This window comes from Zalophus californianus, chromosome 15 (genome assembly GCF_009762305.2).
Source record: "Zalophus californianus isolate mZalCal1 chromosome 15, mZalCal1.pri.v2, whole genome shotgun sequence".
Classification (NCBI taxonomy): Eukaryota; Metazoa; Chordata; class Mammalia; order Carnivora; family Otariidae; genus Zalophus; species Zalophus californianus.
The window spans coordinates 43,556,833-43,584,297 of NC_045609.1; the positions used below are offsets into that span (position 1 = coordinate 43,556,833).

Below are 27,465 nucleotides of genomic sequence, written 5' to 3' on the forward strand. Positions count from 1 at the left end.
ATCAAAGTATATTTCTGCTCTGTGAAAGTCACTTACTGAAGCTATAGTTGACACCAAGAAAAGTAAGAAAGCTGTTATTCTTAGGATGGTTATATTTCGTAGAAGAATAAGAGAAACATTCAAAACAATATAATGAAAAGCAGAAGAAAAATTCCCTGAGACAAGTGCCCACCAAATGATGTAGATATTTATAAACAAGAATGATCATAATCAGTTCAGGTAGGATACAGAGAAGCTTCGGAAGGCTGGATAGGAATTAGGTAGATGGGGGTGGAGAGGTGGAAGGAGACATTTGAAGTGAAGTAAATAAAATGAGTAATATTTTTTGCCTTTCTAGGCATAAACTGAAATGACAGCTGTTCAACTGGTAATAAATGGGTGCCCCTTGGCAGGAGCAGGCAAAGCTATTTATGTATTTATTTCACAGGGTTGTCTCTCTTTCTCTCTCATGCTCAAGCCCATCCCAGAGATCAGGGTTTGTTGATCTTGGGTGAGGGAAGATGGGTATCATTGTTTTTGTTTCTAGAATTCTTAGGTGCTTGCAATGTGTATCCAATCCTGATGTTACAGCTTTATCTCTAGTTAAATACAATAACTTCATTTGTTTTTTAATAGCTTCATTTAATTCAGTTTAAATCCATAAACAGTTATTTAGAGTCTGCTGTGTGTTAGGGACTGTTAGGCAAAGAAGGTAGGACATTTAACATCCTTTAAAACTCCTGCCAGGTTCTAGGTATTGTGACAGATACTTTCACTTAAATTATTTCAGAGAACTAATGAATTATCATGAGACACCATTTAACACAAAGTTGGTTGTTTTAACTGCCATATAAATAGTTATAAAATTAAAAGATAGGGGCGCCTGGGTGGCTCAGTCGTTAAGCGTCTGCCTTCGGCTCAGGCCATGATCCCAGGCTCCTAGGATCGAGCCCCGCATCGGGCTCCCTGCTCCGCGGGAAGCCTACTTCTCCCTCTCCCACTCCCCCTGCTTGTGTTCCCTCTATTGCTGTCTCTCTCTGTCAAAAAATAAATTAAAAATCTTTAAAAAATATTAAAGGATAACAATGATTGGAGTGGGGATAAGGACAGATAAAGTGAGTAACTGAATTCTAAGAACTGAAAGTGAGAATCTTCTTAGAGATGAACCATTCTGTCTTATCTGTTTGGGCAGCTATAATAGAACACCACAGACTTATAAACAATAGTTTATAAGTTATAAATAGTTAAACTCTTTCCCACAGTTTTGGTGGTTGGGAGGTCCAAGAGTAAAGACACCGGCAGATTCAGTGTCTGGCAAGGGCTGCCATAGACAACTATCTTCTCCTTGTGTCCTCTTGTGGTGGATGGGGCAAGAGAGCTTTCTGGGGTTTCTTTTATAAGGGCACAAATCCCATTCATGAGGGCTCCACTCTCATGACCTACTCACCTCCCAAAGTCCCCACCTCCAAATACCATCACACTGGGGGAATAGGTCTCAACATATGAAATTTGGGGGGAACACAAATAATTCATTCTCTAGCACATTCTAATCCTGCAAATGAGGAAACTGAGGCTCGGAGAAGATCAGTGACTTTTTTAAGGTTATAGGACTTATGGAAGATCCAAAGAAAAACACAATTCCCCTGGCTCCCAGTCAGTACTATTTTCAGAAACCTCCAGAGAGAATTTATTTCTTTGAAAAGGAATCTCTAACTGCTGGTTTAGCTTATATACAAAATCCCCATCTGAAAGTGTCTTTACCCAGTACAATGGATAGAACCTTGGCCCCGGTGAAACTCATAGGAAAAGTGCAAGCCCCTTCTTGGTTGAGGATTTGTTTTGTGTAAAGCTTTTGAACCAAAACATATCTGAAACAGCAAAATAGAATTGTATCAGGCACTCCAAATTTGGAGAACACTTGGGATTATCACCCTATTAAATATTTTCTAAGCTACTTTCACAAACACCTGTGGCTAAATTAGTGGAGAAAAGATAATAATTTCAAAAAATAGGATCTTACTTACTAGGATATTCTAAAAATCATTAATTCCACATGGTTTCTGGGAGCTGTTTTTCCCCTTCATTAACATAGAAAGTGAATCATTCTGTTTTTGTTTTATAGTGAGCAGTGTAGATACAATTACTCTTAAATTTAAATTAAGTATCTGATTATACTGAACTGAGCCAAGAAATATTGATACAGAAGTGGAAAAAAATTTATTTGGACCAGTGTGTTTATGAAATCTGTAAACACCAATAAAAACTACATTAGTAATTTTCTAATTATTTCTATGTCAGATTAATTTGTCTGAAAATTATGCATACTTTTGCAAATTGAACTGGGTATGATGATTATATTATTTACAGCTCATTTTCCTTAATGATTTTGTTAGTGTTTTAATAGTTTTATTTGTGGCTATATTTCAGTTGGTGAGGGTGCTAGGAACAGACCTGAGACCCAATCTGGTTCTATTTGTGAGACATTGAACAAATCTTTTTCTTGATAACCCAGTTTTATCTGGAAAGTGAGGAAATTGAAGTAAATGCCATTGCAGATGTATTCCAATTCTGATAACCTGTTATTAAGTAAATCTAAGAAACCATAAGTTACTCATATTAAAAAGCATGCATGTTTAACCTGTGGCCTGTATGTCACATTCTTGATAGTACTCACTCTTAAAACTTCCTAAGTCTTTTTAATGCTGTGTTGGTTCTGCTATCTTCAGCCAGTGTTCTTTATTTTACCTGCTAATCTTCTGAAAACCTATGATTTAAAAATTTTTTATATGATAGTTTTTTTGTTGCCTGATTTATAATTGATGCAATTTCTGTGTTTAACACTTAAAAGTCTATCTCCCTTTTTAAATGCTTTCACATTTTAAAAAGACTGGAATCTGCTATTTAAAAAAGAGCTATATGATGATAAATGTAATGTATATGAGAAAGAATATATATTTCATTTCTTATGTATTAACTATGTTAGGGGAAAATAATTTTTTTCTTAAAATATATGGTAATACCTAGGTTTGGATTATGATGTATTTTTAATCATTTGAACTACCTATATTAAAAAAATGAAATCTGTCTTATTAACACTATTGTTGTTATTTTTTTTTTAAAGTATGACTTTGGTTTCTCTATTTTTCGGTTCCCTTTTTTATTATACCTCCCTACCCCATCTCTCTCTGCACAGGGTGGGTATTCTGCTCCCTCCTTCTCTCCTTGGCAGGGCTCCTTCCAGGGGATCCCACGGACTGTTCCGCCGCACCGCAGACAGAGTGAGTCTGTGTCTCTCACTCCTATCCTGCTCTGGCTTCCCGTTCATGGTATTTCCCTTCTGCATGACCTGTACCTCCCCCAGCACCCCATCTCCTGTCCAGAGTGACTTGCAGGCATGTGCTAAACCAGCACTCCCTGGGCTCTCTTCTCTTAATTAACCCTTCCTTTGACTGCATGTGAATAGACTTCTCCTTAGAGCCTTAGGAGAACTATCCGAAGTTAATCTCATTTTAATGCTGTTTAAACCTATTGCCAGTGACCCTAGATCTACTGACATGCATCTGCCTTTAATGTATTTTCTCTTTTTGTGACCTTGAGATCTATGAATAACAAAATTTTTTTATCTAGTTACGTCAAAAACGTACACACTATTTGCAGCGATATGGACAGATGCATACTGTTTGAGGGAGCAGGCTTACTAGACCATTGCACATTTCTTTAAATATTTCCTAATCAAGAAGCTTTGATTGCATTTCACTGTCATCTAAAAGCAGTCTTTTTATCTTTTTAATTTAATCATTTCAAGGGTTCTTTTTTTTAACAACTAATGTTTTTTAACAACATTTTTGTAATTCATCAGCTGCTTTACAGTACAGAAAAAATGGCTTTTGAATATGCATGGTTTACTAACATTTCTAATGATTTAGTAATTGTTTGACTTAAAAAATTTTTTGTTTACATTGAATCTGCTTTCCAAAACAGTGTTTATTATTTTATATTATGTGCTTAAATACACCTGGTAAGTTGGTTATATTTTATCTTTTTTGAAAAGTCACCCAAAAAAGCTAATATTAATGAAAAAGAGATATTAATATTGTCAATCAGTCACTTCTGTGCCTCCTGCATGAATTTACTCTGATTTTTGATTCAGACCAATTTTTTCATAAATTATCTTTATCCATGTGAAGTATCAAAGGTCCCAAAGTTTTAAGCAGTTAAAAATAAGAAATGTGATTTATTCAAATAAAAATTCATTTTTTGAATTAGGCAAAATTATGAGGTATCGGTATGAATTTGAGACAAGGTTTGAGGTTTATTTTTTGGCTATTATGCCTCTGCTTCCCTTTTGTGTTTTTTGTTTCAAAGAAAACAGAATAATAGAAAGTCTGTATAGGCTTTTATGTCAGATTATTTCGTAGCAAGTTAATTTGTTTAGTGGAAGCAATGAGAAGAGGGATTCTTCCTCCTCCTCTTCCTTTCCCATCCCCTGCCACCTCTGTACGCCTCCTTTTTACTTCTCTTGTCTTCAAGTACTTCCTGTTCCTTTCTCCTAGCACATAAAAAATTACTTTAAAATGCTAGTGAACTAATCTGACTTTCAAAGGGCAGCTATAACATGATAATATACTTTTAGGCTTATAGCTAGTAAATGGCATGGTTTGACAGATTTACGCCAGATTAACATCCCTGCCTTGAATTTACTGTAGCTCCCTTTTAGTTCCTGCCCTCTTTCCCTACGATTCTTCTCCCTCATTCTCCTTCCCTTCAGCTAGCTGTAATGTGGAATTGAAGTTTAAGGTTAATTATTCCATATTGCAAACAAAGATTTATGTTTATTTTTAAAACATGTTTCTCAGAAACACTCATTTCACTAGTTTCCTATTTGTATAGCTTTAGAACTTTCTTGTCTCTCCCTTGAGTCATTGGCCCTCCATTTTTAAATGTTTCTTCCTTCTTTCCTCTTGGGTTAGAGCTGCCTTGTTCATTTCCCAACTATGAAGGAGCACTGTCCTGCAACACTATCAAGATCTGTCTTTCTGGCTTTTGTAGATCAAACCTTCCTTATCCTCATCTTCACAGTAGTAAGGAGAAAGTTTTGGTTCTGTAGAGTTTGGATGTGTTAGCCACCTATCAGAAGGTAATACATATTGGAGTCTTTTCTTGAGTAAGTTCTCACGGCTTATGTAGCTAAGAGAACTGGCCCTGGAATTTGATCTTGGAGACTTGTAGGACCCTGTTTGTGGAAAGTGATAATCAGATGACTTGTTCATGGCTTTTTGATACCTCTTACTGAGTGGGGAAAGTTCCTTTAGAGGAAAAATATGTTCTAAACTACACTATTTTGGATTTACCCAGAGAACAGCTAAAGCAGCTTACTAATAAAATTATTATTATTTTAATTTTTAAAGAATATTTTAAATTTCTCTAAAATATAGAATTTTTATAGAATATAAAATATAGAATTATATATATTATATATAAATTATCTAAAATACAGAATTTTAATTTTTTTAAAGAATATTTTGAATTTTTCTAAAATATAGAAAAGGGGCGCCTGGGTGGCTCAGTCGGTTTAACATCTGCCTTTGGCTCAGGTCATGATCCCAGGGTTCTGGGATCGAGTCCCACATCTGGCTCCCTGCTCAGTGGGGAGTCTGCTTCTTCCTCTCCCTCTGGCCCTCCCCCTGCTTGTGTGCGCACGCACTTGCGCTTTCTTTTTCTCTCAAATAAATAAATACAATCTTTTAAAAATATAGAGAGAAGAAAGGTATGGAGTCCAGTGGTTTTCATAGGGTTTTGGAATAGATCTCCCCCTACCTACACTAAACTTATATTTAGTGAAATAATATTTGTCTCCGTGTTTAGTTAGTATATGATTCCTAGGGCTGAGTTTTGGAGAGGTTAATTCTGTAAGTGATAGTAGATAGTTGAGAGAGTTCTCCCTTATTATAATCTGTTTCATTAATAAGTTCTTTTTTGAGGCCCTCTTGAACATCAACATAAGTGAACTGACTTTTCTTCTAAATGCAGAAGTCAAGCAGGCTTTAGTAAGGGCAGTCTGGTTTTGTTTTTGTTTTTAATTTATAGGAATAGTAGACCTTCCAGCCTAATGAGAGCCTGTTCTGGTTATGTGGAGAGTGAAATAATTAACATTTACAGGGAATGCTTAGCTCTGGTCACTCAGGAAAGCTGCATTGGCCAAGGATGTTCTTGCTGAATTTAAGAATAACTCTAGAAAAATGGAGAAAAAAGGAAAATGCTGGTCTTTATATATTTTTCTCTTTCTCAGGGAATTTTGACTTCCATTTCTTTTCTTGAATATATTACTAGTCTCAACTTGATAATGCTTGTCCTTCCAATTTCAAATTAAATTTTTCTCTAGGTTAGTAGAAAATAATCTACCTTTGGACGTAGAAGGGGTCTTCTTGTTGTTGACTTAACTAACATTAGTTTAGTCTTTTTGATTTCCAACTGTATAAAATTAGAAATGATAAATAACCTACCTCGTAGTTGGAAAATTTAATAAAAATAATTGCTTTTGGCAAGTAAAAAGCCCTAATGGTAATCTGAAGTAGCACTTCTTGCCAGAGCATATACTTTTAGGAATACTTGACTTTTCAAAAAGTATGTTTTGAAGTAATAGTTCTATTTTGAAGTAATTTTTTGTCATGCCTAAAAAGACTATTAAATTTGCTCTTTAACACCTTGATTGGAAGAATTTAGAAACCTTATCAATCTTTACCTTTATCTTTAATGTGCAGTAACTTCAGTGAGACAAAAATTGTTTTTAAACAACAAAAATAAGACAAGTGCATCTACCTATGTCTTAATAGCTCAGCAGTTTCTTGTAGCATTAGTATTGCCTGATTTCTAAATTTATATTATAATAACTATTCCACCCAGAATTACATTAAAAATGATGATTACATTGTCTTATGTCCTCCTCCACCTCTTATAACCCTCGGAGGATATTTTACAAACATTTTTGACAAATGACACTTAAAATTCATTTTATATCACAACCCAGTATGTATTTACTAAACGAAACTATGTACTTAACAGCCCAGCACACATATGAGTATATTTAAAATTCAGATAAAAGTTAAATGAAATAGTACTTTCTCTTAGAACATATAATACTCTCATATTTTCTTCTTAATTTTTTGTTTTGCTTTTTTTCACATAGTATCATTATATGAACATTTTTGATATAGTACATATTTCTTGAAAGCATCATTTTAATGGGTACATGATAATACATTATTATGTGGCTGTACTATAATTGATCTTTTCCTATTGTTGGGCATTGATGTTGTTTACATTTTTCCCTGTTAAATAGAGATACGCTTGCAATGACGTTTATCCTTGTGTACAGATCAGTATCACCATCTCTCTTAGGTAGATTACTAGAAGGATGTTGCTTAATCAAAGGGTGTGTGCACTTTCTAAAAACACTTGATGTGTATTGTTGAAATGCCAAACATGTTCATAAGGTATACGTTAATGTAGCTCAATCTGATTGGTTCCACCATGTGACTGTAATCAATTTTATATGTAAGGGTAGCATTAGCTTCAGTGCTTTACTGAGAAATTAGCTCTGGGAGTGACTTTTCATAAAAATAAAATATTTTCGGTGAAATGGAAACTAGGGTAACTCAGTAAAAACAACAAATAATACAGAATATGACACTCTGTCCATTTTTGTAGCTAATTTCAAGGCTGTTTACTTTAGTCATTGGTTAATTGACTAGAAATGTGCATTAAACTCATGGTCCAGGAGGCTGTCCCATAAACTAGTTTCTTGGGCACTTTGTAATTATGAGAAACACAGCAATTGCTGTTTTCTGCATAAGACTTTTATGACAACCGGCTCTGTAGATTGCGGAACTGTTTTGTTAGCCGTATTTGTTGTACCATAATGCCTGCAGTATCGTACTCGGGATAAATATACCATGCATATTGGTCACCGCAATGGAATGGTACTATTATGATGTTTAGTTTTGTTTTCTGAACTACTCTGAATCCCAGAGGTTAAATGCTAATGGGTTCTGTGTCTTAGAGATAAAGACCTATGAAAATTAAGTATTCACACTGTGCTTGGGTCGTAAGTGCTTATTATTTAAGTCAATATTAATCAGTTTGATAGTTTTTAAAGAAGTTAACTGATCAACTTAGAAAGCCATTGAACTCCTTATTTCAGAATTTGTTTATATATAATTTCTGTTTATCAATCAGTTATCGTCTCTAAATTCTCTGAGATCTAGAGGCATCATTCTGAGATCTAGAGGAATAAGAGCATTCCTGGTTCCCAGAAAACTTTGGAAGTTGTGATTGGTTTCATGTGAATTACAGAGCAAAATTCTTTGAATCTAGTTATACTAGGGATCTAGTCATATCTTCTATCTTATAGTGATGTGTGGAGCCTCGCTTATAATTTAGAACATCATATTTAAGACAGACACATACATGAAGATCAGATAATACTTTAATTGGTCTTTAATGCAGCAGTAGTAATAAAGGTAAACTAATATTGAATTGTATTTAGTTTATAATGTACAAGGCTTTCTGAAATTATTAGAGAAATAATTTCTACTTGCTTTATAAGGGATTACATGTGGCTAAACCTTTTTTAGATCTTTGGAGTATGACTACTGTGTAAAAACCCTTTCAATATTTTATTTGGTAAGATTCTTCAAATGATTCCTTTTAAGTGTGAGAAGTTTTACATATACTATTCTGTGGTTATGAATATTTATATTAACTTGCAAACCTCTTTAGCAAGAAAGTATAAATTTATTAAAAATGTTTTCATTTTACATAAATATACTAAATAAAATAATACTGCCTAGAAAAACACAACAAAAGCTAAGCAAATACTGTTGGCTGCTATACCCAGTCATGGCAATTCCTTGGTGTTGTGTGTGGTCTCTGACACCATTGTCCTGTCTTTTTCTTGTCTCTGCTCTCCCATTATGCCATTGGCAAGGAGTTGAGAAGTTAGTCCATTACTTCTCTGACAAAGCGTGGTACAGTACAATTTCAGATTTTTTCCTACCACCTTCCTCATAGTCACTTTCTGTTTTTGTTTTTTTTCCAGTTTGCATGATGCATGTCAGAGCCTGCATGAAAATACAGGCATGTTACAGATGGCTCCATTTCCATCTTCCTTTTAGCCTTTAAAATGTATTTAATAATAATAAACTTATATGTACCAAGAAAATAATTTTAAGTAATTCCTGTGACTGCTATGCAGTAGCATTATTATGCTTTAGAACATTTCCTGCTTTCTACCTTACACACCTAGACATATTTTTCTCAGTCATGATTTGATGTTTCTAGCTGGCATCTTATCGTTGGTAACTCTAGAACAAAATGTTTACGGAAACTGCTATGAGTTTTTTCTTATGCTAATTCTAGAAATCTTTGAAATGGCAGGAAACAGTGAAGGTGAAGTTTTTCTCAGTGATGAGTGCTATTTTGCCTTTCCTTGTGTTCAGTGTATTTCCTCCAGTAGGTCACTTGGAACCATTTTTTTTCTCCCAAAATACTGCTGCATAGTGTGGCTTGAGTTTGGTGTCTGAGACTTAGCTTGTGTAGGATAGATCAGCTGAGAAAGACATAGGATATTATCCAGGAAAGTTAGTACCTGAATGTTGGTATTGAATTTGCCTATTAACTTTTTAAAATAATCATCCTGCTATACTGCATATTCTGAAAGTCTGTGAACTCATTGGAATTACCCAAATAACACAGAATAATAAAATTTTAGTGCTGCATTTTAAATTCTCTGTCAGTTCAAATTCTGGCTTTACCATTTGCTAAAGTATGTGAATTTCAGTATATTACTTAATTTCTTTTAACCTCTGTTTACTCATCTACAAAAATAAGATAGTACTTTCCACTGAGGCTCTTGTGATAATTAGAGATCATGGATGCAAACTTAGTGTTTGGCTATTTACTCTTGGGAGAAGAGAAATGCTGTTCTCTCAGAGCCCAGAATATCATTTCTCAAGTATTTATAATGTGTCAGGCACTATATTAAGCACTTTGGTCTGCATGTTATCATTTATTATTTACAACAATTCAGTGAGGTGTAAATACTGTTATTATCATCATTTTATAAATTATGAAATTCCTTTTTTTAAGATTTTATATTATTTATCTATTTGAGAGAGAGAGATAGCGAGAGGGAGCACCAGCAGGCTCCCCGCGGATGTGAGGCTTGATCCCAGGACCCTTCCATCTCAGAGTAGTAAGATGATTTACCCAGTATCTCACCAATAATAAGTGATGGAGTCAAAACTAAACCCAGATCAGTCTGATTCCAAAAGCTGAGTGATTCAATATTGTATTGTACTAGCTCCTCCATATAGCCATATATAAATTCTTTCTATACTTTAAAGTGCCTTGCATGTCCTAGCTCTGTTTTATTTTCAGGAAGGTACTTAAGGAACCTTGACTTCTATATCATATCAGATATGCCTGCTATGGATTTAAAACACTTAGATATAACTGACATTACTGAAATACTTACTTGAAGCCTAGAAAGCTCTTATTCTATAGCAACTAGTTTATTATACTGCTATAAAACTTGCCCCTTTTTTCAAAACCCAGTTACAAAAGGACCATGGGTTAAATTCATCATTCTCACACCTTTTAATAATCATAGGTGACATTTATTGAGCACTTTTGATGACTAGGAGGTCCTATGCTACATGTTTTACATGTATAATCATATTTAATTATTAGGATTAGAAATGGAAAATAGTTTAATGTTTGTTAAGACAGTTTTCCAACTTATTTCATCCAGAAATGTCAATCTCCAGGTAAAAAATATTTGTAGCTTAGGTAGTAGGTCATGGGAGGTGCTATGTTCTAGTTAACGTATAATTCTTCCTGCTGCCCTTCTAAGCATTAATCATTATGCTAACCCCAAACTTATTTAGAGAAGACTTTTTTTTTCCTAAGATTTCTTTTTCATCAGTGTTTTTTTTGTAAACTTGGTTTTATTTGGTTATTAGTGCTGTATCACTGACCTAATAGGGAAGTATCATTTTGATTATTTATTACCAAAGAAGCAATTTTGGAATATACCACTTACTAATTTCATTTATTTATTAATTTATCTAGAAAATATATATTTAATCCTGACTATGTGCCAAATACTAGGCATACCAACTACAACAACAAATAAAGCATGGTACACTCCTGTAAGGAGCCCATGTCTGGTTATCTTTGTAAAAAGCAGCCCAAAATAGACATTTAAGATTATCTTTTTTTTTTTTTTTAGATTTTATTTATTTATTTGAGAGAGAGAGAATGAGAGATAGAGAGCACGAGAGGGAGGAGGGTGAGAAGGAGAAGCAGACTCTCTGCCAAGCAGGGAGCCCGATGTGGGACTCGATCCCGGAACTCCAGGATCATGTCCTGAGCCGAAGGCAGTCGCTTAACCAACTGAGCCACCCAGGCGCCCTAAGATTATCTTTGAAGATCCTACCAATCCCCTGCACAGTTACCCAGTGTGCCTCTGGCTCCCTTGACCTTGATACCTGTAACTATTTTTCTGAGAATTCTCAGAATGGTGTGCTGAGGTATTTTTATCTAACTAAAGTAAGACATGAAATCACTGAGTCTAGTTAGAAGTACTTAGTTCTTCAAATCTGGGGATGTGTCCACATTTTGAAGCTTCAGTAACCAACCATTCTGTAAGTTGCAAGGATGGAGTACTAAAGCTCTACTTATTTGTGACTACAGGATATTTCCAGAAGTCTGCCCCACCCCCCAGTAGGTGGTGGGATTCCTTTTGCCCTCTGAGTCTTTTGGGCTGCTGAGGCTATGAAATGAATGGGCTGGTGGGCAACTTTTTTGGATATAGATTAGTACTTCATCATCCATCTCCAAAGCAAGAAACCTGTAACTAACTCATCTTGAATTCCTTCCAAACAGCTGCTTACCTAATCACCGTTAAAAAAAATCTCTTTCAATCCTTTCCAGTTTTTCTTTCAGTATATTAATTTTAGACCGTTATAATTTATCACCTGGGTTATTAGCAATAGCATACTGCCTGGCTGTTCTGCTTATAATCACCCTTCCTGTACGTTCCTCACTAATTCCACCAAAATAACATTGTAAAATACACATTGGATCTTAGGATTCCTCTGTTTAAAATTTATCTGCCATCATCTGTTGCATAAAGTCGAACCACTTAGCCTGATGAGTTTATTTATGAGCTGGCCCTTTGCCTATGCTTTCCCACCAACACTGTGATCTCCAAATTCAGTCTAACAGTTTGAAGTTACTAGAACATACCATATTCTTTTTTTTGCCTTTGTGCTTAGCATGTACTGGTGCTCTACCCCGAATGTTCTTCCCTTCTTGTCTACTTGGCAAACTCTTAACTCATCTTAAAACTCAGTTCAGATGTTTGTGATTCTTGGATGCCTTCTATGACCTCTACAATCAGGCATATTTTTTCTTTTTGTTCTCATATGTTGTTATGCTTGAGACATGGTCTCGTCATTTGTTTACCTATCTCCCTCACTAGGTCTCTAGGTTCCATAGGAACAACATTGTAAATCAGCTCCATATTTTTCTATACCTAGTACAATGCATGATATCTTGAAGACCTTTAAAAAAAAATGAATGGTCTTTGATGTTCCTTCCTATTAGTCTTATTATTGGTGAGAATATGGAGTCTTTTTTATTTATTTCTTTAGAATTCATTCTAAAGGTGTCTGAGGGCATAGAAGCAGTAATAAATGTGGGCAGGAAGAATTGTTAATATCTTGCCTTTTGTTAATAAAGTTGAGTGCTTAGAATTTGGAGGAAATAGTGCTGCAAGCAACAAGCTATCCAAACCCATCTTTGCTTTGTTTACTAGAGGTTAAGAGGCAGCTTGTTGTTTAACTCGCCAGCAGGTAACTAATGACAACTCAGTCCTTCATGGGCAACCAATTCTACACAGTCATCCACCTTTAGGAGAGGTCATTTTCTTGGTCCTCACTACTGTAGTCATTTCTTCATCTTCTTTGAGAGACTTTTTTCTTATGGTAATGGAATTGATTTCAAAACTAGTTTCCAAATAAATAATAAAACAGGACATTTATTTGGGGATAGGGAAATTAGCTCACACCACTAAAATTAACTTTTAATAAAAATGCAAAATCTGCATTATTTATAAAGCACTTAGAAACCACTAATTTATTCACTGTAGTTAAGTGATTGGCATCTTTTATATAATTGTTCAACCTAACTCCTCTCAGAAGACTCAAAATTTTATTATTTTTAAAAACCTGATTATGGGGCGCCTGGGTGGCTCAGGTGGCGGTTGAGTGTCTGCCTTCGGCTCAGGTCATCATCCCAGGATCCTGGGATCAAGCCCTGTCAGGCTCTCTGCTCAGTGGGGAGTCTGCTTACCCCTCTGCCTCTGCCTACCACTCCCCCTGAGTGTGCTCTCTCCCCTTCTCAAATAAATAAAATCTTTAAAAAATAAAAAAATTAAAACCTGATTATTTCCTAATTCTTTAATATTTGATACGGAGCTTTATTGCATTTAATACATGCAGCACATCTTCCTGCTGTCCTTCCATTTAGTTCTCAGATAAGCAGGAGTCAGTTGGGTAATAAAAGGACAGTAGTCACCCCAGCCTTATCCACAGTTTTGCTTTCTGTGGTTTCAGTTACCTGCTGTTGACTGCCACGTGGAAGCAGATGATTGTCTTTCTGACATGTTGTCAGAGGATCAATAGTAGTCTTAATGCTGTGTCACAACTCCTACATCATTCACCTCATTATGTAGGTCTTTTATCATCTCACATCACAAGAAGAAGGGTGAACACAGTACAATAAGATATTTTGAGAGAGACCACATTCACATAACTTTTATTACAGTTATTGTTATAATTGTTCTCTTTTATTATTAGTAATTGTTGTTAATCTCTTATTGTGCCCAATTTATAAATTAAACTTTATCATGGGTATGTACATATAGGGAAAAACATAGTAAATATAGGGTTCATTACTGTCTGCGGTTTCAGGCATCCACTGGTGATTTTGGAACATAATCCTGCAGATAAGGGGGGCTACTATAATCAATGCAAATGGATAATTTATCTGCAGTTCACAGTGCCCCTTTTCTGGAGGTTTGGTTATCTTAATGATAAGTTTATTACTTAATTAGGAAATCATACCTTTTTATGCTTTGAACTGATAGCACGTGTTGATACCTTTTTTTCTTACTAGCAATAGGAATATTACAATAAAGTCATTTTAAATTGTTATATTTTCAAAGGTCTTAAGTTGTTTTATGATTTTTTTTATTCAAGATTAGAGTCTCTTTTGATATTTTTGAAGGTTTTGAAAAGATAGGAAAAGGGAAAGTAAATCCCCATTTCAATCAGCCATTTGGTGCTGCACCTTTCCCTTTGGTTGCTTTTTTTCCTTTTGGTAGTTTTTGGTTTGCTTAATATGATCCTGCTCTATATTTTATTAATCTTTTTAAAATGTATGATCACTTTGGCACTGTCATTTTATTCTAGGGAATCCCAACTGATTGTTATTACCTGGTGATTTTAGTACCTTCCTTCTTGAAGGACAGTTTATTCATCTCTGTGGTGATTCATTGTGAAAATGCCAACTGGACTTTAAAGTTTCGAACATTTAGCTTGAAGCAGAAACTGAGATGGCTTATTTGTTTTAAATATTCTAAAATAAGACTTAATGTAACATATTCTGTATGAATTTTGAGTAGTCATTGTCTTGATTTTACTATTTTTTTGAATGGCCAGTTGGCCATCTACCGTCCTGGCCAGCCATCCCTCTACAAGTCATTAAACTTTGCTGTCAGTCATCCTAACCCTGCCATAATTTGCCTGACTCCTGGCCCCAGCAGCCATAATTAGTACTGGTCAAGGAGGTGAAAAAGTGACAAAACATGAATGCTGCAGTATAAATAGATTTGCCCCTTTTGTTGGAGAAGTTAGAGATACTGTGTAGATTTATTTGTGGATTAGTGTAGCAAAAAAAAAAAGTTATTTTATTAGTAAAAGCTGTCCCTTTAAAGTCTGTGTTTCAAAGCCCTTTGGCAAACATTTTTATATTTTCGGTCTACGTTATTTAATAGAAAATTATGTGTATTTGTGTTTATACATTGATAACAACCTCCCCTGTATTAGGACATGACCAGTAGGCTCTGCCCCATATACTTTGTCCAGGCCATTGAAAGATAACTTTAAGGTTCACATTTCTTTACTGACCACCCAAGAGTAATAGAAGGCGCATGTTTCCTCTGATTTATATAGAATATAATCACACAGTGAGCTCCAGGGAAGTGTGTGTGAGCACATTGGCCTAAAGAATTTTGTTATTATAGGCTTCTCAGCTTTAGTTCAAGTTACAGGTAATTTCACATTCGTTTTACTCTCAGTTGTTATTCAGAAAAGCTGATTATTTTAAATCTTAAATGAATGTTCACTCATAGGCAGGGTAACTGTTTTCCATTTACCAAAACCTTAGTTGATCCCTCATATGGCAGTGAGACAGAACAAATAAGCTGTGGAAACATTTTATTCTGAAACTTTTCAACAAAAATGTTAAAGGTAGGTTAGTATTAGCTAAATGTATTGACCTATTTTTGAGTAATTAGAATTTCACATCAAGGGAGAATATAATCAATCTAAGCCTTGTTTATCTGCTGGTAACTTTAACTCTTGATAGAAGTACAGCACCTTGACACTTTTAAATTAATACTTTCTCTAGCCAAGTGTGATAAAGTGTTATACATCTTTCCTGTTAAAAAAAAAAAAGTTTAAAATGGGTAATATTCTGAATGATCACAGTTTTTATCTGTGCTTTTTGAAGATTAAATCCAAGTGCTATACAAATCATTCTATCAAGCTATCTTACATATAAAGTTTTAAAAAATGAATCAAGGCAGGAAATCTTTTTTCTACAATAAATAAATACTTTAAGATTTTTCTTTTTCCCTGTTTGATTTCAAATCTTGTTCAGTGTTTACTGCCTGTATCATTTTTTGTTTGCATTATCACTCTTGTATGTGTCTCATGAATTCACTTGAATATTGCAGTTTATTTTTCTATTAAAAAAAAACCCACATACTTTTCATATTAAAACATAAGTACCAACACAGCCTAATTGGAACTTACATAAATCTGGGTGGCATTTGTAAAATGAATTGTTGCTTAATGTTTTTTTTAATTTTAATAGCCTCAAGTACTACAGCCTTCCAGCAGCCTTCCCAGACCCACAGACCACGCCCAGGGAAAACTAATAAAGCCGCAACATATCGAGGCCCACAGTGAATGCACAATCCAGGACATACAGCGGGGTGTTGCACATCTGGATGAAAGCTTTACACATGGCTTACAACAAGAAAGCAGCTATGGTCTGGAAGACCAGCCTTTTTCTTCAAGCCCACAATTTGCTGAGGATGTGGCTAAGAATACATCTTCTGAAGCAAACTTGAACATGACCACGAATGCTCAAGAGCCTTATCATTCGGCAAATAATCAAATTAGTGACATGCAATTTGTACCTACTTCCCTTCAGACACTTCCCCAGTCAAGTACAGTAGATCATACTAAGAGAGTTGGAAGAAATCAGTCTTCACTGGAGGGCTGCACATCCCAGCCCAAGTCCTTACCGCTTTTTAAGCCATCCATCTCAAATTCTTTGGTACCTCCTCCAGTTTCTGAATCATCTCCAAGTAGGACTCCCACTTGTAAAAAGTCACCAATAATCACACCATGGAATTCATCAAAACTTCAGCCAACATCTAGTCAAACAAATCTTGCAAGCAATCCAAATCCAAAAGCATCTAAGCTCCGTCCCCCTTCTGGCTCTTTCAGACAAAAACAAATAAGCAGCTCCCAACTAGAGCCTCAAAACTTCCAGGCCAAGACAAGCATCCCAAGGCCTCTAACAAGAAGAAAAGAAATCATGCAGAATCTGAACAGCAATTTGAATTCTGGGGATTGTTTGGCTTCTAATCGATACTCCCGTCTTCCTAAACCAAAGATACATTAAGTGCACAGCCATCACCTGCCAATTTGTTTTTTAAAAAAACAATCTGTTCTGTAATAGCTTTATGTGCAGTTTGCTACCATGATGGAGGTTTCATTGAAAGCTTGCAAATCTTAAAATTAAAATGTGGAAGCTTCTAATAGTTTGGCTCTTCCATTTTATATCCTGGTTGAAGTACACAGCATTTGAGCATATTTGTCTCAGGTAAACACAAAAGTTTGCTTACCCATTTCAGAGACCTACAGAAGGCTCTAATCATGTTATCCATCCCTCTGCACATCAGAAAGTTCATAATATTCCACTTAGCAGGCAAGAAAAGTGCTTTGTTCATTTAGTCCTTTTAAGGTCTGTATTAAATGTGGTTCTTAGAGCCTCACCCTTTTTCACTTGTCCCTCCTGTGAATATGGTTACTGTTTTAACTGAAGATATGGTGATAATTGAAGATGGTAGACTGTAAGTAAAATTCTGGCCAGTGCTTTGTGTATTCAAAAGGTCTATGCAAAAGCTTTGTGATGAATAAAAGAGATCAGGCTTTTAATGGGAAGTCTATGTAAGTTTTATTTTTCCTTGCTAGGATCAGCCAGTTAGTCTCAGTATTTATTTATTTACCACATAAAGAAACAAAGATGTTTCATGTGATATAAAAACCAATTCTATGTTGCTTTAGCATCTTGTTTTGCATGTGTGTGAGTACACACACACACACGTGCACACACACACACGCACACACACCCACCCACCCCATTTGTATTTGTTTTTGCTACTCCATAAATTTTGGAAAGCTTGGGTTACATTTTGAAGCCTGTACCTAAAGATGTATTCATTTTGTAACATGTGTTGTTGGTGCTAGAGTTTTGCTGGTAATTGTTTTGAACCCTGTAGGCTTATGGATCCATGATAACTGTTTTAAGGTTCCACAGCTTATATTTTAAATTAAGTCTTTATTATAATATTTATATTTATTGACTTTCTGCTAATATCTGAAGACTGGAATAATGGACTTGAAATGTTTGCACAAACCTTTGATGAGCTATAAATACCCCACAGAATAGGGATTGAAACTATTTTCTATAGCAAAACAGTTAAAATATTTTGAGAATAATTATAAACTTAAGTAAGACTATCTTGAGAAAGCTGGAATTCTTAATACTTTTTGTTTTTCTGAGTTTTCCAGGTTTCCCTTTTATGTTAGTGTGTTTGGCAGTTTCTTGAAAAGTAGATTTGGGATGAAAAATAGAATTGGAGAGGGACATTGTGTTTTATTAAAAGGTATTAAAAGCTATCTTAATGTTTTAGGAAGGTAGCTGGGGAACCGCCAAGGGACCATATACACCAACCGAATCATGGTGCGGGCCACTCATCAGATGGTTCAATAAATTTACCCTCTGTTCTCCCAAATCATGTCATCTTTAGGCAGTTCACCTGTTGCTGCTTTAATTAGAATTAATGTTTTTCAGATAGCCTTTTACAAAGTCAATTTTTGTTGTGATCAGCTGACCAAAACTGTATCATAAGGGATTATGACCAAAAAGTTAGTCACTCAAAGTTCCAGGGATTTCATTTTAAAAATGGACACTGGTGAAATTGCCCCTTTTAAGAAAAACAACAGCAAGTGCTTTTGTGGAAATTTCGAAAGAGCTGTTTACTGTCATTTTGATGTAGTCTTCCCTTGCCTACCAGAGGACCATTTGAGTGAATTTGCCATTCACTGGATACAAAAACCATTCTTGGATTTGGTAACAGGTGAGCGACACAAATCTAGTACCATAGTCTCATTCAACAGAGAAGCGCTAAAGTTCAGAAAGATTTTCACATAGTCCAGATATTGTTAGTGTAAAGTACTCAGACATATCAGCAAAGCTCTTCTTTGTTCATAGAGACAAGAAGTGATGGCTGGCAGCTGTAAGTGGGTACATGTGGTGTATCATCTTGAAGAGGAACAAAAACTGATCTCATATATTGCAAATGGAATGTTATCACACTATATTTTCCTAAAGTAAACATTGATGAATTGGTTTTGGTTTATTTAGAAGTTGGTGTAGACTCTTGTGAAATATTATTTACAAGTAGTCCTTTAATGGAAAAGTTCAAAGCTTTTACTTATTTTTGACCCCCTAGTCTGAGGGAAATATCTTTGTCATATAAAAATGTTGACTCCTGCAATTTGTTTATTCCAGTCTTTTTCCTGCTCTATTTTTTCTCCCTGATGAATTTACAGAAATATTAACCCATGAGTTTATCAACTTCTCTGTGCTTTTGTTGAGCCTCAGTCTTGGCTCAGCAATATAATTATGAAGCATAATATATTTAAGAGAAAAAAATCTAGTATGCTTGTACAAAACAAGTTTTGCCTGCAGTTTGCTTTTAAAAACTGCATGAATATTTCTTTAAAAACTGCTCCATAGTAATTAAGTCAGAAATGAGGTGAGGATGTAACTCACCTGAATAATCAGGGATCACTCTCAGATTTGGCTTGATCTCTGTTTAGTGCTTCTATAAGTCAACTCTGTGCCAAATCCTCCTCTACGGGAACTCAGATCACTTTTTTTCTGAGTTCTTGTGATTTGGGTGAAGATGGCTGCAGTATATGAATTGTAAATCCTGAAGAAAAAGTTTTGTGGGGGTTTAAGTTTCACATTTGTGAATGAGAAAAGTAATAGAGCATGTAGAATTTGACATTCGGCTGTTGATGGAATGGATGTATATCAAATTCTTTAGAGAAGGCTTGGCCTAAGGAGTTAATCAATACAGGTGCAGATGATTTTAAGGCATTAAACAAAGGATTATATAGTTATATCATTTAGAATGTTTCTAATAACTGAGACCCTCTAGCATTTTTCTTTTGGAGTCTCATTTTAATTTGTGCAATATTTTCAGGCATATAGACTACTGTTCATTGTATTTATATAGACGTTAGGGAACTTAGTAAGTATTTTAACAAGTAAAAATCTGAATAATGAGAGAAAGTATCAGATTTGCACTTTAAAATAAGCTTAATTGCTTGGAGTTGTGCCTGAAATATCGAAATGCCTCTTGGGCGTGGCTTTGTTGTTGAAATGAATTTCTCTATAACTGTTGCTGTTTGAAGTACAGCCTTTCACAGAATTATATCCTCAGCATGTCACTTTACTCATTAAAGCACTAAGTTCTTTGAATGTTTCATGGTACCCTTAAGTATTTTACTCAAGTGTGTCAAAGAGAACATGATCCACCCCCTCCCGTAGCTGTCACTTCTGGTCTTCCTGTAGATGGTTGTTACAGACACAGAAGTGCACTTCTCATTTCTGGGCAGAAGGTTTCCTGGTCTCTGGGACACTGACGATGTAATTTGGAGTCACCAACTAGGCTTGCAATGAAGTTCAGTAAGACTGCAGCATAGTTTCAGTTTACTCTTCTCCTACACAGTAGTTTTCGTGTTTATAAATTAGTTCAGGTGGTTATGTTTGCATGCCTATGCATACATTTGAAAATTAATTATAGCTGTAATACAAATACCTGATGTTTTTCCTTGAGGATGATGGCCTTGCTGTTTTTCTTAATTCTGATGCTTGAATTATATTTTCTAATTTTCTTTCCACACCTCCCTTCAATTTTTCTGCTGCAGCAATTTGAAAGAATACACTTGGATAAATGATTATGATGGTGGGTGCCAATCTACAACTATGCTATTAATTAAAGATACATCATATATTTTAACTGTGTTGGGGAAAAGCTACCCACTTTCTCCTCATTAGAGCGTCACCATAACAAAATAATACTGACCCTACAAATTTAAAGTCTCTAAGTCATTACTAACTAAAAAACACCACAGTCTTTAATACCTGCAGTATTGTTTTCCCCATTGATTTTAAAAACCAGAGTAAATACTGTATATTAGAATTTGCTTGTAAAATGAGTTATAAAAACTGGATGTAAAGTCTCTTTCCTGAAAATGTTGGCATAGTAAATAAAAATAAAGTTCATAATTATAAAAGTTTTCTTGTCCTCAACACTGCCTTCCATAGTGTACTTTTTCTCGGATATATTTTTCTCCACAAAGATCCAAAATGCTCTTCATTTGGTTGATTTTCAAACTGTCATTTTACATGCTCCCTTCTACACACGTATCACACTCCAAGCCCTGATTAAGTAGGAGGTGAACAATAATTTAGTGTTTCCACCGACTCTGTAAGTGATCTAATGCATCAGTTTCCATTTTAATCAAATGCCTGCTTTATCTCAGAAAAATAATTGGGATAACAGATAATTTTTACTTAAAAAAATATTAGCACCTTGAGTGAGAATACTGCATACAAGAGGAAGACTTTGTAATTTTAATTATTTTTTTAGACATATACAAAAAAAGCTTGAAGCAACAAGAGTGCTTAATGAAATTTTACATAGTTTTTAGGAACAAAAGGAACAAGGCATTTATAATTTTCCAATTTAACTATATGTGGTAATATATAATGAGATATAAAAAGCTGACACAGTGATATTAATTATTAATTCAAAATGGTTTTATAAATGTTGGAAAAAGAATGAAGGAAATTTCATTACTAATAAATTTAATAATGGCATTTACCACCTCTTAAGTCATCTCTATCAGTTTTAAGGCCCTCTGAGTTATTAGCAAGTACTTTCTTAGTTGGATTAACTCTAAATTTTTCTTTTTTAGGCTGTTATCAAGTGTAATTTCATTTTTTCCTCATGTTCATTCCACATTTTCCATTCTGAAAATCTTTTTTTTTCCCCACAGAAAGACAAGTAGAAGTTGAATCTGACTTATCCTTCTATTAATGGGGTGTAATTTTTGTGGATGTCTTATGGGTGTCAGTCCCTATGCTAACTGCTGGGTGTACTGAGGTTGAAGACCACGTGGTCCCTGCCTCATGGAGCTTAAGGAGCTGCAGGTGGTTTTAACATCATGCCATCCTATTCAGGAATGCCCTGTTTATCATCTCATTTAGAACATAACAAGAAAACTCCTTTCCCCCTCATTTCATTTTATTCTGGGCTTTAACTGCCTTTTACTATTCACATCTTTGCTTCTGTATTAATTATTGGTTACATGCCTTCATTTCCCTTTGATAATCTGATTTGATTCGAGAACTCCTTCTTTAGCCATATCAAATATTCTTAAATTCTCTGCCCTTTCTTATGTCATCAGCCAGGATTTAATTTTGAGGCTTCTCTCTTAAACCACCTTCCCTTTTAGACCTTGGCCCATAGGATCTCATATTCTGAAGTCTATCTTTAACATTCAATTCATACAGTTTACATCCAGGCTTCATTTTCCTTCTGTCCCATTATCGTATACATATAAAATCTAGTATGGCCTAGTTGATACTTTTGGTTACCTGCCATTTTTTGCTATGTGATCTGTGAGGAGAAATTTAGGTCATCTGGAAGAGCCTTTTCCTCATTCATGAATTCTTCCCCAAAAATCCTCAAATTAGCATCCATGTCTTAAAAAAAAAAAAACAATTCCTCACAGACCTTTCTTTGATTTTCCAACCATAGAAACGGTATTGCTGTTTTCCAGATTTGGGAGTATGACCTGTTATCTGATCTAATCCACACAAATTTATTCAGACATACATTTTGAATATGAATAATGCTTCTTTGGTGATATTTTAGGTGATTATAGTTTTCTGCAAAAGTACATCTCAAATGTTCATCTGTTAAAGTGAAAGATACCAGCTTTTCTTTGATTCCTCCCAATAAATATTGTTAAAATGCTTGTTGTGTGCCAAACCCTGGATTTGATCTTGTAGGGGATGAATGAGACACATTCCTGCCATGGAAGAGATCACATTACAGCAGAATAGGTCCCCAAATGTTGGAGGGCTACCTCCAAAACCATTCTCCCTTAACAAATGTGCATTTGTGTTAGAATTTTTTACTGAATTACAAGTAAAAATTAGATCATTATCACATATGTCATAGGTAATGATACATTCAACCAACTTGAGAACTTTTTAAGCACATGACTAGTTCAAAATACTTGTGAGTTCTAAGGAATTTTCACGACAAATTTTAGATGAAATGTTATATTTATGTACTGTAAATTAAAAGTAGTTTTCATGAATTGCAGTGAAAAGAAAAAATAGGATCTTTGATGAATTATTTGTTCATGGTTTTTCGTAAGTTGTATCCCAGACTAACGCTGAGATGCAAACACATGTACTCTAAGCACCTTGCTACCTCGGTCCTGTTCAAAGAGCCAGGGTTAGAGCTTAGAGGAGATGTTTGGGATTGGGTTTATGCCTGACCTGGGCAGCTCATCTCAGGACTCCCTGAGAACCCTAGACCTTGGTCTGATTGTTCTTCTAAAGGGAGCTTGGGCTGAGGGCAAGGGAATAAAGAACAGTGAACTCCTGCCTTTCAGAACTCCCCAAGAATCTGAGAAGCAGAGGAGACCGTGGATTTATAATCATTTCTGAATGTTGCAAAAAGCATTACTTAAGTTGCAGAATGGACCAACCACAGACAAAAGTACAATGAAACATAAAAACTTGACCTTTGCTAGTAGAGTGAGGCAAAATAGAATGGCAGGCCATTTATACACCTTTGTACGCAAAGATCTATTTAAATTAAGAATGGAAAATAAATTTCTGATGGGGTGATTAAATTATTCACATATGAAGGGTTCTGGAGGGGAGGGGGTTGGGGGGATGGGTTAGCCTGGTGATGGGTATTAAAGAGGGCACATTCTTCGTGGAGCACTGGGTGTTATGCACAAACAATGAATCATGGAACACTACATCAAAAACTAATGATGTAATGTATGGTGATTAACATCATAATAAAAAAAGTAAAATAAATCCTACTTCATCATAGTAAAAAAAAAATCCATTATGAAAATAATTATATGGTCTCTTAATGTCTTAAAGAATATTTACTCAGAGTGTTCACATTATAACATTTACTCAAAGTATTCACACCATAACTGGGACAAAAGCAAAATAACAAAGCTGTGAATGCAGTACACTCCCAGTATGTATGTGCCTATAAATACCTAGACAAAAGAACAGTAGTTAAGAATAGGGATAGAATTATGGGTCGTTTGGGCGCCTGGGTGGCTAAGTCGTTAAGCGTCTGCCTTCGACTCAGGTCATGGTCCCAGGGTCCTGGGATCGAGCCCCGCATCAGGCTTCCTGCTCAATGGGAAGCCTGCCTTCTCCCTCTCCCACTCCCCCTGCTTGTGTTCCCTCTCTTTGCTGTGTCTGTCAAATAAATAAATCTTAAAAAAAATTATGGGTGGTTTTATTTTTTAATCTTCATCTTTATATTTTCTATGTTTTTAAATTAAGAGACCGTGCTCTTATAATCAGAAAAGGGTTTTTTTTGTTTGTTTTAACTAGCCAGGTCATTTCTATTGCCTAGGCAGCATTTGTAAAGCACCTGGCACAAAGGCACTCACTAATTGATCCTCCTTACTCCACACCCCCCACTTCCCATAAAACACACACACTACTTTGAGCCTAGAAAATAAAGTTTTATGGAAAGGGAGAGTTGGGTCACCTTGTCCTTAGGAATTTCTGACTTTACTCATGGCTATCACCACAATCCTATAGTCCTCATTTAAGTTTTGAACCCAGAAGTAAACCTAGAGCCTTTCCTGAGCCCAGCTGACTTGGGCTATGACTTAGTGAAATTAAGGAGCACAGGAATCCTCAGTGCAGCCAGGCTTCCTCCAAGCTCCTGGTGCTGCCTGGTCTGCCTTTAAACTCTTACTCATCCTTCAGCGTTGCATCTTCTTGTCCAGCCTTTTCTGGTTCCACTGGATTTGCACACACCTGAAAGCTGTCTCCTCAGCGGGAGCCCTCAACACCCTGGAGGGAGCTGGTCCTCTCCACCACTCATGCCTCTCTATCTGGTTACTGATACATTGTTACATGAGTAGACAAATGGAAGGTCAGGATAGGACCTGCAGAAAGAGTGACCATGAATTTGAAAACCCCCAACCAATTGAGCTGAAGTTGGGAAAGGGTGAGGGATGGAGTGGGGCATTTCAAATTCTTTAAAATTTCTCTTATTAACTAGCAACAGCAAGTTAAAACATTTGAAATGGAAGATACTTAAGTTTTCTAGGAACAGGATATAATAGGATGTGAAATGTCACTAGTATGTAGTGACATAGACTACATAGGATGTAGTATGTCACAACATGGTCAAATTGGCCTCAGCTAAATTTTATTCCTGTGCCCCACCAGACTTATCTGGAGCAAGGACATGTTTGGGGCTATTGGACAGGAACTAGAAATGTTACTAAAATCCATGGGTACAAAATTGTTGCATTTTCTTTAATGGTTACCTTTATTAACTATGTTGCCCCACTCAACAAAATGTGTAAAACACTAAAGAGGAAGGCACTCAAAAAAGATGTGGCAGGTAGTGATGATCCTTACATGTAGAGAGTCAGAGCCAGAAGAAAATGGCAGGAGCTTTGGAAGCCTCCCTTTCCCAGCCTCTGGGCCCATTGCCCTGGCATAACCCTCAGTATCCCATCAGTATATTGGTCAGTATCCATTAGAGCCAATTCCTTCTCACCTACCTGTTTAAGTCTACCTGCACCTGTCCCCTTCCTATGGTTGCTTGTTCCCTGTCTCCTGTGCTCCTTTACACTTCCCTGGAGCAGGAAAAGATGTGTCCTGGGCTTCCTTCATCTCCCTGCAGGGTCCGCAGGCCCAGCAGTCTCTGGTTACAGGGCTACAGCCATGGAGGAGTGAGCCATCTTTGTTCACAACGTCCTGTTACAGGATGATGTGTCAGCAAATTTTAAGTCACTTATGCAAAGACACAGCTAGTGGCAGATCTATTTGACACCAAATGTAGTACTACTGCATCATTGTTTTACTCCATTTTGCATTCAGGTAATTGGGATTTGCATCAGAGATAGGGCCTCTATCAGTGACAAAATACATTTCTCCTGAACTTGAATAGTTTACACACTTAGCATATACTAACTGGGCCTGGAGATATTCATCTTATATCTACACCAACCCTTCTCCATGTAGTATTTTCTTATTAGTCATGGGTTTTATTTACAACCTCTCAAATGTGAGTGCCATGAGTGAAATTCTGTAGAGGTTGATTAATCCTTACCTGGATCCTACGGCATCATTAGGGCTGTTTGCTGTGGGATGTTAACTCTTCTTATATAACCGGAACTTCAGGGCTGGTATCATGCAATTGTATAGATTTTTAAAGTATGGTTCGGTGATGCTGGAAACCAGAACACACAAGTCTCAAGGCTTTGCCTGGCCATGCTTTGGTTACAGACCCAAAGACTCATCTGATCAATTCAGCTCTGGCTCTGCTGCCTCCTGTCTTGGCCAAACTTGGGCAAGCTCAAGAACAGTCCACCCAACTCTGCTTGTTCTGAGCCAAGGAGGAAGACCTCAGCCTTTTAGTATACCATTTATTTATGGTTTCCTTAACATTAAGTTTTTACTGCAGTTTGGGGTGAGTAGGAAAATCTGCCTGAGTCCAGGTGCCCAGTGTTGAACAGCCCAGGGTCAGCTCACAGTTTCTTGCCCTAAGGAACACCACACACAACTGCACACTGTTGAGAAGTAGAACAGGAAAAGGAATCCCTAACAAGCAACCGGGTGAAAATCCAAGCATGTATTCATTCAGTGTGCAGAGAAACAGAATTCTTCCCATGACAACTGTGTCTCTTGTTATCAATACTTACCTTTCTGTAGCTGGTGGCCCAACCTCACCCCCACTTCCCCAATAGCTTCTAACTGCAAATGAAGTTACTAGACCAAAGATTGTGTTTCTCTGCCTTAGGGAATGGTAATTTTTCCTTTTATCTGAATAAGCCCCCCATGCTTAACTATTTTGTCCTTATGCCACTCAGCCCTTGTAAATCATATGTGACAAGTTCAGCACTTCAAAGACAGGTGCCTTTGTGCCACGTGCATCCAACGTCTGATTCTCTGCAGAGCCTGAGAAGAGGGAAGAGACGAGTGTTCAGAGTAGTGAGCTGTGCAGATTAGGGTGTGGTGGCTCTGTGGGGAATGGGGCAAAGAACTGTTCCTCCTCTTCTGCATGATGTGGGCAAGAAGACACAATGCTCTTTCTAGCCCCTTTGAATTCCTGCTGACTATATTTTCTCTCTCCAGCTTCTGAGTGTTCCCAATATGCAAGAGAATTTTGCCCCAGCTTCCCTGAGTTCTTTGTATTTTACATTGATTAAGCATCTTTAAATAAGGTATCATTCCCCTGCCTGTCACACCTCCCCCTCCCAGAGTTGATACTCACTGGTAGGGAGATAAAGTAGGTTGTTTTTTCCCAAGCTGCGTGGCCTCACTTTACTTTATTTAAATGCTACTTGATCAAGGCATACTTTGCATATCATATAATTCACCCATTCCAAGCATACAAGTCAATGCTTTTTTAAAAATTTACCAGATCGTGCAACCCTCAGCATACATCAGTTTTAGAACGTTTTC

General features: G+C 36.1%; 1 protein-coding gene across 10 annotated transcripts in view; it reads left to right on the top strand.

The window, feature by feature from the left end:
- CCSER2 (coiled-coil serine rich protein 2) overlaps positions 1-20,993 on the top strand; it is a 191,114-nt gene extending 170,121 nt beyond the window's left edge. For 5 of the 10 annotated variants that reach the window (XM_027590117.1, XM_027590177.1, XM_027590198.1 and 2 more), the window contains one exon: positions 16,204-17,022. In XM_027590117.1, coding sequence (XP_027445918.1) covers positions 16,204-17,022 — 819 coding nt within the window. Of the gene's footprint in view, positions 1-3,172; positions 3,306-8,965; positions 9,006-16,203 lie in introns of all 10 variants that reach the window. The other 5 variants (XM_027590133.2, XM_027590125.2, XM_027590149.1 and 2 more) reach the window with 4 other exon arrangements.
- Positions 20,994-27,465: the final 6,472 nt, after the last annotated feature.